Raw genomic sequence first — 15,645 nt, forward strand, 5'->3', positions numbered from 1 at the left:
TGTACCACTGCCTGCTCTGAAAAAATGAAACGAAAACGTTTCATTTTTTGTTTTTGTAATGCATCTCGTTTTCCTTTAAGGAAAACGGGCGGCTTTACAAAAAAAAATAAACTGCTTTAATAAAAAGCAGTCACAGGCATGGTGTTCTGCTGTCCGCAGCAGGCCACCATCCCTGTGAGGGCCGCCAATCGCAAGGGGGTCGCAAATTGCGACCCACCTCATGAATATTCATGAGGTGGGCCTTTGCGACTCCCCTTGTGATTCGCAGATGGTGTCAGGAACACCATCCTACATTCCGATTTGCGACTCACACTTTGCAAGTCGCAAATCGGAACCTACCTACATGTGGCCCTAAATCTTTTCTAATGTACATCACAGTAGATGTTTCTGTCCTGTATGTTTTACTGAATTGTACTTTCGAAAGTCGATTTTGTATAATGCTTTCAGGTACCTTTGTCACAGTTTTCTAGCAGACCAGGCTGGCTGATTTTCTCATTCAACATTTTAAGTAATGTTCGGTTGCTAGTGACATTTTAGTACAAGTATCTGTATATGCAAAACATTGTTCTTACCGCATTTCTGTCCAGAAAAATGGCAGAAACCTCCTTCCCCAATGTCCTTGCATCTTTGATGCTCATCTGCTGGCAAACATCCGCACATAAATAGAAGAGCTTTTGGGCATACGGGATGAAAAAAAGAGAATGAACAAAAATGAAAGAAAGTACGAGAAAGTGAGTTGAGGGTCAGAAGAGTGGAGCACAAAAGTAAAGGGGAGAAAGATGAACAAAGTTACAGATGACATCAAACATATACCAAACATTAATTTTTATACAAATGATGGTTGAGTGAGCTAGAATGCTTTGCCAGCAGCACTAAAGTTCTTACTTCATTCTTCATAATTTTACCTACAAAAATCTGTTTTTGGATACTACCAAATAAGACAAAGTTCTACACAAAACTTTTCACTGGGCATTGAATGCAATTATAACTCTATTTGGAGCTGCCACGGTTATGCACCCATGTAAAGTAACAAAGTAACTTGTAACTGACTTCCATTTTAAAAGGGCTCCAGAACAGCAATACGGGAGAAAGATGCAGTATTGACTTTTAACATTCGAAAAGGTTATACAAGATACACAGTAGCCCATTCAGTGCCCCAAAACCGTGTAAGGTGGATCTTCCCCTTTAAAGCAAAAGATGGTAAACTGCTTCTGTGGGCGATAGGAACAATGAGGAAGGAGTAGAGGAAGTACACCTTCTGAACATGCAAAACCAACATTTGATAAAGAAATTATAACACAAAATGTGTTTTGCAAATTTTGTGAGAATCTGAGAATGGCAAAACTGTAATAATCCCAGTGATGATATATGATATTGCTTTAACTCCAGGGATTATGAAGCCCATTAATTCTTTTGTAATCAATTCCCAACATAATTTTATCTCACAGGTTTTAGTTTGAGTATTATGCATGTTTTAGTGTCTTCTCCTGCCTGGCGTCTGGGCTTTGCTAACTCCTGTGTAATCCATAGGATAGTACTCTCACAGCACATTGCACTTGATACTTTTTTATACATTCTATATGTACCCCAGTAAAGGGTATTGCCTATGTCATGGGTATCGGATATAAGACAATGCAGACCTGCGCCAGTTTATGTTCACCAGCTCTTAGCTCATACAACCTGCTTGGTTGTAATCAATTCTGTTTAATCAGCTATTAGAAATAAGACATTTCTATAGCCCGTTGTTTTATAGTTAGGGGTCCTCCACTATAACCTCAGGTCTGGGTGGGCTGGGTGAGGCGTTCCCCCTGTTCTCTGCTAATTTCTGTGAATGTAGCGGGGTATGATGCTAAGCAGCAAGATACGCAATGGGTAGGGTTTATCACAGGCTTTGATTTTGTCCTACTTCTAGAGACTTGGTCAGAAGGGTTTGCGGAATGGGATGGATCCCGAATGTTTGCCGTTTCGGCAGAACAGGTGCCCAGTCACCGCTCAAAGGGGGGGGGCTAGTCACCTTGGTCAGTTTCTCCAAGATTTATAGAGCATATCAGATTAAATGTAGCCATCGGGAATCCTCATTATCTGGGTGGTGTTTCCAAACAAGTATAATGTACTCCTGGTAATCTTCTATAATGCAGAATGGGATTCTGGTTGTCAAATTATGGCCCTCTTCTCTGCTCTGCAGACACTGAAGGGAAGGTTAGAGTCCTGCTGTATGGAATTTCATGTGATTGTAACTGGAGATTGTAATGCAAAGATAGGGGGCTATCACACTGCTGAGAATCCCTTTGAGCAGAATCATAGTGTGTATGTAGACGAGGGACTACAGCATGCGAGGGGTAGGACCCTTTTTAAGGGGCTGCAGAGTCAGGGGTTGATAAACATCTTTGACCTGGAATTTGCTTCTGACAAACGGGTCCCAACCTTTGTGGGTAGAGGGGTGGGGTCCATAATTGATTATATTTTCGTGTCCACCCCAGTGAGAAATTTGGTCAGCCATGGGGAGGTCAAAAGGCTGAACTTCAGTGATCACAACCCCCTTACAGTGTCCCTAAATTTTCCAAACAACAATTTTATAGCGGCGAGTGTTGGGCCTGCTTGCTTGAGAGCAAACAATCAGGGGGGAGAGGGAAGGGGGGAGAGGGAAGGGGGGAGGCGAAGAATATGTTGGCGGCAGGCAAACATTCCACAGGTAGTGGAGATTGTGGTGGGCCAAAATTTAAACCTAATATTAGGGATTCTCTTGGCTGGATACCCCTCAATGGGAGAGGTGACTGATGCCACTGATAAAATAAATGGTTCCGTTAAAGTTATTTTAACCAAAAATGAAGATGCCACTCCTAAGCAGCATGATGAACGGCTAAATAAACCCTGTCACGCCGCAAGGAAAACTCTGAAGAGGGCACTGAAGATGCAGCCTAGAGATAAGGTTTATGTGAGTAGTGTGAGGGCACAGTGCACAGTACAAGCACAATGAGTAGTGTGAGGGCACAGTACTCTTCTTTGAAGGAGAGAAAACAGCAGGTCAAGGAGCGGGCCTGGGAGAATTTGGAGTTTGCATTGCGCGCAAAAAACTAAATCCTGTTCTGGATGATAGTAAACAGAGGTACCCTTGAGACTGGCACATCTCTGGGGCTTGGTGGTGGTATTCCCCCTGAGGAGTGGGTGAGCCATTTTCGTAGTGTCTTCTTGGAAGTGATCCGGGGTGAGGAAATGAATGATTTGTTTGGTTCTACCTCAAATCTGTCTATCAGATTTATGCTGGAGGAAGTGGTGGTGGCTCTGCAGGATAGCCGGAGTCACAAAGCGCCTGTGCTTGATGCAATCCCCATGAACCTGTACAAGAGCAATTCTCAGTTGTGGGCACCTATAATTCTTAATAATGTCCTAAATGCGGCAATGAGTGTAGGAATCCCTCCCTCCTGGAAATCTGCTTCAATTGTTTTGTGTTTAAAAAGGGAAAGCGCAGTGATCCTAAGTCCTATCGCCCAATTTCACTCCTAGACTCATCGATGAAAATCTTGGGTCGTATTGTTTTACAGGGTATTGAGGAGTGGGTGAAAGAGCAGGATCTGATGAGTAAGGTGCAGTATGGTTTTAGGGAAGGGTTGGGGACTCGGGAGCAGTGTTTGAACTTGCTTATGTTGCCTGGTAAATACACTCAGGCGAAGGGGGGTACTCTGTATATGGCCTTCATGGACCTTAGCAGTGCTTTTGATTAAGTAAATCGTAGCAAACTATGGGGACGTCTAGCCATGATGGGCATGAAGACCCAAATCGTGGAGCTGCTGCGATACTTACTCTCTGGAACTAATGATTCTGTGAGGTATGGGACCCATGGGGAGTGCACAGAATATTTTAATAGAGGTGTGAGACAGGGGTGTATTCTGCCGTCCCCCCACGTTGTTACTTTTACATACAAATGGTTTGCACTTTTTGGTTGACAGATGCAAAGATGTTCATAAAATAAATGGAAAGAGTGTGCCATCCCTGATTTATACGGATGATGCAGTGCTATTGGCCCGCACTATGAATGGTCTCCGTGTGGCGGTAAATGCCTATGTTGACTTCATGTCTGTTTAGATTTAGACATCAACAAAACACATTTTATTGTCTGTGGCAAACCGTTGAGCAAAGGAGGGGCCCTGGTGATTAATGTCCAAAACATCAGCTGTGTACATGAGTTTCCCTATTTAGGTGTGACTTTTGATGACAAAGGGTCGTGGAAGCCCTGCATAGCGAGGCGATGTGCTTGTTTTAACACCGCTGTAGGGGCTACCTTTGATTTTGCAACTAGAGTGGAAAACAAGCCTATAGTACCTCTGCTTGAGGTATACAGGCATAAATGCCTCCCGGTACTTACATACAGGACCCCACTCTGGGGTTACTCGGGTAGTATGGCTCCCCAGATAGAGAAAAATCGCTTCTGCAAAAGGTTACTGGGTGTGGGGCAAAACACTTCTGGGTTTTCCTACACAAGGAATTCTTGGAGTTTGTGGATGATGGCGTTAAGATCGTGCCTCTCCTGCTGTGGATCTCCAGGTTGTCTAATGATTGTGCCTCCCTAAGCAAAGGGGTGATCTGCAATTGACTGATTTTTGACCGAGGCTTGGATATTCCTTGAATGGCGTATATCAAAGAGGCTGCCACGCTTCTTGGCCATCCAGAATTGTTTAACGCCCCACAATGTTTAACATGCACCAGCAAGCGGTGGGTGAAGAAGAACTTTTAAAAAAAATTGAAAACTAATAGGGAGGCGAAGGAATTAATTAAACCAACTGTGAGGAATTTTTTTAAATGCTGAAGTCGCAGGCGGGTCCTGAGGTATACTATTTGGTGGTACAAAAATGTTTGGGAAAGGACATTTATTACTCACTTCCGATTAGGTGTAATCAGATGTAATCTGTGCTTCCCACTCAGCCAATAAGATCCCAAATCTATACAAATTTGCCCGTGTGACGGGGTGTCTTCACTGTCTTTAATTCATTTTACCCTTTTTTGTGAATATTATGCTCCTTTTAGATGAGGATTTTTACTTCCCCTACTGAAGAAACCTGTGGCTACGTAGGGTCCTGGATGTGTTGGTGCGCCAGGAGGTTGGTTCTTTTTTAAGAGGGGCCATATGTTGGCGAACAGTATACATTTTTTAAAATTCATCTAATATTTTAGTTTTCGGGATAAGACTGTAAATGAATTGTGGATTTTTATGACTTTTCTTAAGTTTTTATGTCTGTAATATTGATTTTCTTAATGTGATTTATGGTTGCATTTCATATAACCAAATAAAGAATGAAAGAAAAGTAATATCTGGTAATATAGCCCACTGTTTTATTGTTAGCTCTGTGAATAGATATTTCCTTGAGGATTTATTATAAAATAAATATGCTTATAAATATTTATGCTGTAACATGGTTTGCATATTTATGACATTTTGAATTATGTGAATCTTTATGGCTTGTTTATGCTGCAAAAAGAAAAACAATCACATTGACAAAAAAAATGCAGATGCAGAAGAAAAGGATCGAACCTTTTATTAAAAGTCTACATCAACGTGGCAGAGTAATGGTAGTTGTGAAACAGTATGGGGACAAATGGATAATGCTGCTGAGTGGGCTGACATATCACACACTTGTTTTTAAACTTCACAGAATTCTCAATCGATCAGCACTTAATTTATGGAGGTCATTGCTGGTGGTAGGCATCAGAATTTGTTTTTGGGATCAGGCCTTATTTTTCATCTTCAGACCCTGGTCCAAACTTTAAAGGGTGAGAGAAAAAGGCAGAAAAGGGAGAAGAAAAGAGGAAAAGAAAGATGGGAAAACTGAGGCAAAGAGAAAGAAGGGATGAAAACGAACCTGTAAGAGTGAGGTAAACAGACTCGAAATCTAGGATGGGGGATGAGTTGCAACTGAGACTAGGCAGCCTTTGTATTTGGCAACCCTGGGATTCTGAAGTTCCAACAGTGAGCGCCTAGGAAAAAACTCTGGGCCCATGCACTTTTTTTGTTTTTTTTATTTTTACAAGTATTTCAGTTGATTCTTTTCCTGTCAAATGTTGTTTATATTCCTAGTTACATTTTTAACATCCTCCATTAGCCTAAAGATACATTATTAGTTCACAACCAAAACAGACAGTGTCAAAATGTGAATTCAACCAGGATAGTTCCACAGAGGTGTAGTAAATTATCCTGGTCATCTAATGTCCAGTCATTCACTTATAAATATAATAATCTACAAGGTCTAAACTTTGGGACTATTATTCTTGCATCTGACAAACGCAGCAAGGGTTCATCAAGTTATTATGAGTGACGCCTACCCACAGAGAAATAACTCTGGCTGTGACATTTCCCTGCTCGTTTGATGGTATGTTTATTTTTTTCCCGCAGCGCAGGTCTCACCAGTAGCGGTTCCCTGCCTGCACCTACCCTGCAGTTTTCAGTTTTGCATCAAAGAGCTCACTACCATATATAAAGCACAATGATGTACAACTGCCAGCAATGGGACTGGTGTTTGGGGCTAATGAGTCCAAACTGTGCAGGAGAGGGTTGAGAACAGCTTCATTAAGAAGCGACTGGCTGTCCCAAAATTCACCAGCTCCTTCAACTGCCACTCTGAAACTGGGTTAGGATTTATTAGTGACACCATAAAGATGCAGCCACTCCTTTTATGGTTTAAAATCTGGACAAAGACCCAAACTTATTGGTTCTAAAGTTGGATCACAGTCTGAAAATCCTCTGGATCTGATGTATTCACAACACTCATATTAGCTTGGACTTGGTAGATCTATTTAAAATCCTAGGAACATTTCAGCACAGTTTTCTGAACACCCTGAAGTCTAAGTTTCTAGATAAATGTAATACAAGAGAATGCGGTTAAGCCCACTGTTCAGGCATATGCTGTTATCTGCACCTAATGGTACTGTCCCCGTATCTAACCTGAATCAGCAATCCGTATCATAGATTCCTGCTAGTGAGGTTAAGACTTAATATTGTAAATTTTCTAGTGCCCTATCCATGTGCATAGCAACTGCACTGCCAAATGACCCCTATATCTTTGTGATGGCTGCTCTGTACAATGCATCATACACTCAATGTTTTTTAGCATATATTATGCATCAATGACAAATATGTACTTTCTTACCTTTTTAAAACTACCCAACATTAGATATTGTAGGGCGCCTTAGCACTTCTGCAGTCATTGTCAACAGCGAGGTTCTGCTTTTTAACTGCAACATATATTCAAACGTGCTTTATGGCACAGTGCAATTGTCTTATTGTGAAGAAGTCCCTTTTATACGTCTATTTTACACTGAATGCTTTTGAAATGTTATATTGGTTTTATGATTCTTTTATGGTCACATGCTGATCAAACAAAAATTGTGACTGAACTAACATCTAAGTCAATCCATAAAGTAATAAAACAAGAAAAGTATTTAATAGATGTATAAAAATAAACATTTTAAGAGGTTTCATTAACCATAAACAAAAATAAAAAGAACGTTTTTAGGAAAAATACTGCAAATGGAAAACTTCAACCTTATAGCAAATTTTGATCTATGAAATTGAGGTGTAGTAAAATATTACTCACCTTTACTTACATTATATACATACTATGGAAAGACTCTGGGGATACCACTCTTAAAAAGCGTGAAATACAGGAACTGAAGAGGGAGTGTCATGGTCTAATGAACTAATTGTCAGGAAGGAATAATGAAAAAGGGTACATTTTCAGCTTCTTCCAGGAAGAAAGGTACTTGCTGAAGAACCTAAGGGGAGATGTAAATCCAGTAAAGAAGCACATGCTCCTCTGAAATGATTATTTTCTAAAAAGGTAACAGTGGATGTATTTTTTTTTTTTTTTTTTTTTTAATGACGCAGTGCCTCTTAAATGATGCAGTGGTTTAAAAGGATGCAATATTTTTAACTAGATTTTTTTAAGTGCCTGCAGGGACTTTAAATTAATGCAGTGCCTCTAGGGGTTTTTAAACTCTAAACTCTTAAATGCAGAAGCTTTCTTCTCCTAGCGCTAACGCCATCTTTTCATATTTAGGGCAGTTTGCTCTTAAGCCTTCATAACTTTTATCCAGACCAAGGTGAGTCCAGCATGTCAAGTCCCATCAACACATAAGCGCGACAGTGGTGGCAGAGGAAAGTAAATTGAAGAGGGTGGGGTGGGGAGGAACAAAGGGAGGTGGGTCTCCTGGAAGTTCAGATTCACAGCCAGGTCCTGGGCATAGAGCACTCCATGGTGTCAGGATGAACAGCTCTGTGCCTGGCTCTCAGCTAAAGGACCCTCCCATCCCAGCCTCATCACCACCCTGATCCTGGCCTACAGCCTCCTTATCTTCGCCTCCCAAATTATAATAGGGCATCCAAGGTCCCCCTACTTTTTAAAATTTCTGGGGGCAGCCTTTGCTCCATAAGCTACTCTTGCTGCCATGAACATATCCATACCATCCTCCCACTCTCGAAGCATGGGAGTCTCCAGCACACCACAAAATCTTTCCACATATTGTTTAGCTACAATCAGACCCAAATTACAGAATAGGATCTTTGCCCCCAGGATATCTATTTCGGTGGGTGTACTCAGCAGAACATACATCGGGTCAAGTAGGACATCCACCACTAGGAAAGGCTGGAGCTCTTGAAGGATGGTCAACCAGTATGTCTGAATGTTACGGCAACTTCAGAGCGTGTGGAGAAAGACCCCCCCCACCCCCAACTCCTCAAATATTCCAGGGATGCCACTCTTCCCATCCTATGCAGTCTACTACAGTCATAATAAATGCAGTGAAGCACCTTAAACTACACCAGTCGCAGACGGGATTTGATTGTCACCTTCTGGGGATGCATTAGGGCTGCCACCCAGTCAGTATCATCCAATTCCCCAAGTTCTCCCTCCCATCTCTCTCACAGCCAATCCAAGTTATCTGGGACATTGTGGTAATAGTTTTCTAAGTGTAGGGTACCAGCTTACATAAGTAACTGTCCCTCAAGTGGGGCATATTCTGGTATGTCCATCTTGTTCAGCCCCTCCGCCATCCAGACATGTTGGTGCTGAGCAAATTTAAAATACTGATTGGGGTGGGGGCCATAAACTCTCTGCAGTGAGGCAAAAGACATGAGGGTTCAGCTCTCTAAGACATCCCCCATCTTTGTAATGTCAGTGAGGTCCTACGGACCGAATCCATGAAACTTCCTAATTTCCCCGATCATACTCCCTTACCCATAGAGGTGTTTCCTTAGTGACCCTGGAGGCCCAACCTGGTAACCTGGATTCCCTGGGTCATACCCCCAGGGACACCTGTGTTGCTGGTAACAGCCTACCCGAGGCCAGCCCCCCTGTATATAAAATGGATGAGGGGAACACAGCAGAAGCCAGGCCCTTTCAAGCACGTAAAGGGGATAGTTTTGCACAGTGAAAAAACAATCATTGATAGGTATCAAAAGCCCGAATACCGGGCAGTGATATTTCCCTATTGTAGGAGTTCTGCAGACACGTTTGCAGCGTTTCTCTATTGTGCCCTCCGTCCCAGCGGAACAGCTGAACCTCTCTGTCTATTTTATGGACTAGCTCCTCCAGAATCATGTAGTGGTGTTTTTTCAAGACAATACAATAGTTTGGGGAGAGTAATCGTCTTAAACAGAGTCACTCTTCCCAGGATCGTCAGGGGGAGTTGAAGCCAGCGCTCCCAAGGTTAGCTGCAAGACACAAATCCTTATCAGGAGTGACCTGAATGCTCAGGTATTTAAAGCTCTCTGCTTCCACCTGCAGCCGGCCCGGGAAGGCAAAAGTATCCCAGTGTCCATATAGTTCGCAAGGCACTGATTTGTCCCAATACATTTTTTACCCAGATTACGTGTTAAACAGGTCTATAAGTCTCAAAGATCACTGGGAGCATATACTGCCTGCTCGTAACTTAGAGGAGGATATCACCTGCGTATAAAGAAATCTTTTCCAAGGTCTGCTGAAAGTAGTGCCAATGGATAACTTCAAATGTGTTCTCTTCGTCCAACGAGAGAAAGAGGTGAGACGTTGGCCTAACATGAATTTCTGCTAGCTAGTTACAGAGCCATCGTAGTTTAAACCGGGTGAATCTGCCACGCATAAATCCGGATTGATCCTAAAGGATCAGCAAAGTTATCACCTTGGTCAATCTAGTTGCCAAAATTGTGGCCTCTATGTTGAGAAGTGAGATCGGGCGGTATGAATCACAGCAGGTCTTAGCTTTGCCCTCTTTATAAATTGCTGGTACAGTTGCACAGTGGAGACCTGTTGGCAGCACACACCTGTCTCTCACCTCTCAAAACACGTTAAGGAGATGCGGTCCCAAGATCCTCGCATATTGTTTAAAGACTTCTGCCAGGAGACCATCCAGCCCGGCAGTATTTCCAGGTTTAGGCCTGGAGATGGCTGCCCATACTTCCTCAAGGTCCACATCTCTCTCAAGGGCCGCACGGTTCTCACAGGACAGAACCGGGGCATCTATTGCAACAAGAAACTCTCAGATGTATGTCTGAGCGATTCTTGCTCATGCGCTGCATAGAACTCTATGTAATATTTAGCAAAATCTGCCAATATTTGGATGCCGGTCAGGCAGAACTCTACTGCGTCTGCCTCAATAGACTCAACCCAATGTACCTCTGCCTCTCTCCTACTTAGCCAAGCAAGGAGTTTATCCGCCTTATCACTAACATCGTATAAGCAGAGCTGGTTGGCTAGATGTTTTTTTCTAATTTCCCACTGGGTTAACTCCTTGTACACTGCTCGTAACACCACTAATTGTTTGAGCAATTGCAGGGGTGGAGCATCTTGGTAGGCCGTCTGGAGGGGGCAAAGCCTATCTTCTAGTTCCTTGATATGCTCCAACTCCCTCTACCGTTTGTGTGAGCAAAGATATTTTGCAAGTGGTCTCGTATCACCGCTTCATAGGCCTCCTAAAGCGTTCAGGCAGACTCCACCTAACCTACATTTTCGCAAAGTAGATTTCAGTGTCAGTTTGTACTTCCCATGCAACATTGCGGTCATCAGGTCCTAATCATTTAGCCTCCAACTCAGGGATCCCATTTGTCTCCTTTGCCTTATGGTCGCCAAAAGAGGGGAATGGTCCTATAAGCCTCTCACTAGAAATTCTGCCCTTATTATCTCACTGATGTCTCCAGCAGGGGCAAAACAATCAAGTTGGGGAAAAACCCATGCACCCGAGAAATATGAATAACCTCACATTTGGATTGTGTTGCCGCCATAGGTCAGAGAGTCCCATCAAAGCGTACCAACGGGGTATTGCAGGACCGAGCCGCCACCTATCTAGAGCGTTCTATACGAGGAAGTAGGACATCATCAAGTTACCTGCCTGTTATGTGCATCGAGGAGTGTTCCATAAGACTGGCTGCCACCTGTTCCAGGCTGAGTGCTTGTAATGGTGGAGGCACACAGACACTGACTATGGTGATGGTGGTTCTTTCCATATTCCTTGAACTCCAACATACATGCCATGAGGATCTAATCACTTGTGGGTGACCTCAAAAGGTGGTCTTGCATATTAGGATCACTACACCTCTAGAGCCAGAGGTGAGGTCTGCATGTGCCAAAGTGGTATAAGTGCCCAATCTAGAAATGGCATCCACCAGCTTAGAGTATCTATTTTCCCCAGACAAGGCAGTTTTGGTTCCTTCTCCTTTCTGGGAGTGCAATCCAAGTCCACGGTGTCCCTTAAGCCATCTCTCGGGACAGTGCTCTAAATCAGGGAGAGTGAATCACTAACAGGACTCCCTACTGGTTCCTCTGGCAATATCAACAGTCCCATGCACCAGTTTATAACCTCAGTCTGTGAAAGAAGGCTCCCTAGCATCTCCCCAGGTATGTTCCTCCTCACCTCTGGGTTCACAGGAGCACCGGCCTCTATATCCGCACAGTTACAGCTTAAACTGCCCTGTATTACGCCTGGGATTGACTTCCCCCAGGCCTAAGGGTCAAAAGGCAAAGGTAAGTTAGCGCAACGGGCAAGAAAGGCAAAGTCACTTCAGGCCCCAGTCCTCGCACTCAGGGGTTTTTGGGAGGTTACCGCTGGTGTTGCAGGTGTCCTGGCAGCCACTGCTACCACTCAATTCCCCATCCCAGCCACAGGCATCAAAACCTTATTGCCAAGGTCCCGTGTATCTCTGAAACTCGACAAGCCCACTGGCCTTCGCCCCTTCACACTTGCTGCCTCCCTAGTTCGTGGGGCCATCCTAGCGCCTCCAGGGATCTGCAAGGCTGCTCCCAGCACCATGCAGCTCAGTGCCCAGGCCCCCAGATTCAAAAGGGAGGAAAGCATTTTTTTGGGGGGGGTATCTTTCTGGCCATGCCAACAAAACCTTCTAATAGAAAAATGGGAAGATATGCTGTGAAAGAAACTGGATTTTACCTTTTCTGAGAATGATTTCAACAGAAGATTTGCTGTGCTACAGTTGTTCCCATCACAGATTTTAGGAGCAGGTAGAGTTTAAATCAAACACATTTGTACCATAGTTTGTGTAGTGTTCTAAGTGGCAATCAAAATGTTCTCCTTTTGCAGTTTTACCTACTTGCAGTGTGTGGCAGTAAGAAGTGAGAAACCCATGGGTGAACCCAGAAAGCTGTACATTTCTGAAAAGCAGACAAAATTCTGAATTCAGTAAAGGCTCATTGGTGTCTAAAGCTCTTGGTTTCCCCAAATAATCTACACTGTGAAAAACTAATGAAGGGACCTAGGAAAAAACTAAAACAGGTGAAAATGTTTGCATTTGTATTTTCTGACCCTATGTGTTCTATGGAGGTAAATCCTTGACGTCCAACAGAGTGTTCTGGTATCAGAGATCTGTAGTGTTTGCTGGTTGTCTAAAAACATAAAATACCCATGAACCATTAACAGAGCTGCCGCTTAGGATTTCTCATTATGTACAGAGCATGCATCAATTCAAAAGGTAAAATCTTAAGAATGAAACATGAGGATAAAGAAAAGCGATTCATGTGTAACGATTTTCAAAAATCCTAGTTTAGGAATAGTGGTTATTCGCATGACTTATTAATTTGAGGGTTACCAATAATATTATTCAGATGGAGTTTTGCAAAACGTGTTCTTTCCTACACACTGAATTAGATTTCAAAGCCACAAATGGAGAAATATGTATTTGATAATAGCAAATGTTCTACTGTTTTGTATCTCCACACTTCTCCCAATAAAAGGGTATGCCACATCCATAGGTGGACCTACCACCAGTGACTGGCCTCCACCTAGGTTTTTCCATTCGAATTTCAATATTTTTGGGAGTTGTGCGCAGCTGTGGTATCTGGGCAAAAAGCAGCCAACACCCAGTCAAATCTACCAACCCCAGGTATTTCTGAAAACTAGATACCTGGGAGTGTGGATTGCATGGATAATTATATGTTGTATGTTTCAGTGAGAAAAACTTCTGGATATTGCGACGAGACAAAAAGTCCTACTAACCCCCCCCCCCTCCCACATTGCCGTGCTTCTCGTGATAAAAAACAGTTCTGATTAGAATTTGGACTGTGTTAAAGTGATATAGTGGCACATGGTTACAATTTTGGTCCATTCCTAGGACATGAATGTGTTAGGTCCACCCACAAAATGGGGACAGCATTATTATCAGGAGAAGCCAGACTATGGTCACTGGTTGAAAGTGCCTTAAATTTCTGTCACCAATGTAGTGGAAAAATACTATTTCACATGAACATTGATGTTTGCATGGAATTCTGGGTAAGAATTTCCCTTGGGTCTCTAGGCTTCAGAAATGTCCAAGATTGATTGTGTTCTCCGAGACTCCATAAGCCCAGAGACAAAATACTGCTGCCATTCCCCTTTGGAATGAGAGAGGAGATCTGGTTATATTTTTGTGTGCAGATTTGACTTAAGAAGTTTGCAAATGAATGCAAAGTACTGTCTGGTGCCCAGCGGTAGGACCCACTGCCAAGGTGATCCAACACTCCAACCTCTAGCATAGATCCCCTAGCAAGAGCTCCTATCGGAAAGGGGACACAACAGAACATTAGGAAGAGCCAGTGGAGATCCTAGACACATACCTACAGATGTGTGAATTAATTGTTTCTTGTTGGAAATTTGCAGTTTCTGCATGCCCCTTCTCCCTCACATTTTTCATCTTTCTGCTGAACCCTATTTTTGATGGTTATAGAGCTCTCTGCACTATAACTCAAGTAACCAGAGGTAAAGTGCACATGCTCCTCCTTTCAACATGGTAACACTGGTTTACTCCTGATTGTCATATTTAGCTTTCCTACCAATCCCTAGTCTATGGTACCCATAGTGTATCTAGAGCATGGGTACTCACAAACATTTTCCCAGGGGCCAAAAGATGTGGTCTGTTATGTGTCCAAGGGCCGCATTGATGTCAGCGGGGTGAGGTTGGGGTGGGGGTGTTGGGGGGGCATTGGTTATAAGGTGGGTGTAGATGAAACAAAGCATATACATGTCGTTGCTGAATTGCACAATGTGAAACCAGAAAACCTTGGATTAATCCCGGCTTCCCCACTTTACCAAGTTGTGTGATCCTAGGCAATAGTTTTTTTTCTCTTCCCTTCATTATCACATAAACAGGATCTAAAAAATACATGACTTCATGATGTCCGCTGTACAAAACCTTCTCCTATGTTTGATTTTAAAAAACTATAATGTTTTACTTGTATAATAGGAACCCAGGTCACCCAAAGGCTGCACATAACAACCTACTTGGCACATTTCACTCTTGGCATTGTCAGGGTAGGGGGAAGAATTGATGTTTCTAACTTCATGTTTGAAAACTATAACTTTTAAGGTAATACTTCTCAATCCGCTGATATAATCTGATGTACTGAAGTGAAAAGTTTCTGCATGTTAATTAAATACACTGTTTGATTTTTGAGACGTTATCATATGTTTGCACTTCGCTGCAAGATTACTTTAAAATTAAGGTGCTCCTAAAGTTAAATGATGCAGGACTTAAGAGTTACCTTCTTTTTTTTAACACCAATAATGCTTTAAATAAATGCTTGCATGTTTCTTTAAAAAAATTTTTTATTGTTAGCATCTATTAGTGTGAACAGCAGCAGAGTGCTGCTGTGTACCAGAGGGCCACATGTCAAGGTCGAGAGGGCCACATGCGGCCCCCGGGCCGTACTTTGAGTATCACTGATCTAGAGCCTGTAAGTTAAAAATCACATGTGGGCTGCAGCACTCATTGCGTCAACCACTATGGTAACAGCGTAAAGCATGTCACTATGCCTACCACTGTTACCTGGGGTGCATTTTAAACTTCCAATCTGACTTGTCAAAATGAACACTTAACAAGCCTAAACAGTCTAATAACGAAATATTAAGTCACTCTTGAGGTAGGCCCTACATGAGGTAGGGTCCATAGTACTCAAATGTAGGGCATATACACTTTTTATATTCCACGTGTCCTTATAGTGAAAAAACATAAAAGCTATTTTACTGTAGAAGCGCTGACTGCATCCAAATTAAAGAGGTGGAGAAATATTCTAAGTACTCTTTAATAGTTAAACAACCACACTTTTAATGTTAAAGTCAAATGTTGTCTATTACAGAAAAGGTAATTTAGAAATGTGACCTTCTGTAGTTTGCACGAAGCCTCTAGAAGCCTGTTTTGTA

The 15,645-nt window shown here is 42.7% G+C and overlaps 1 protein-coding gene across 3 annotated transcripts in view; it reads right to left on the minus strand.

Moving 5' to 3' along the window:
* The window catches only part of ARHGEF11 (Rho guanine nucleotide exchange factor 11), a 787,362-nt gene that overhangs the window by 416,664 nt on the left and 355,053 nt on the right, over positions 1-15,645 (minus strand). For all 3 annotated transcript variants that reach the window (XM_069217872.1, XM_069217873.1, XM_069217871.1), the window contains exon 14: positions 573-671. In XM_069217872.1, the coding sequence (XP_069073973.1) occupies positions 573-671 (99 nt within the window). The remainder of the gene's footprint in view (positions 1-572; positions 672-15,645) is intronic.

This window comes from Pleurodeles waltl, chromosome 12 (genome assembly GCF_031143425.1).
Source record: "Pleurodeles waltl isolate 20211129_DDA chromosome 12, aPleWal1.hap1.20221129, whole genome shotgun sequence".
Taxonomy (NCBI): Eukaryota; Metazoa; Chordata; class Amphibia; order Caudata; family Salamandridae; genus Pleurodeles; species Pleurodeles waltl.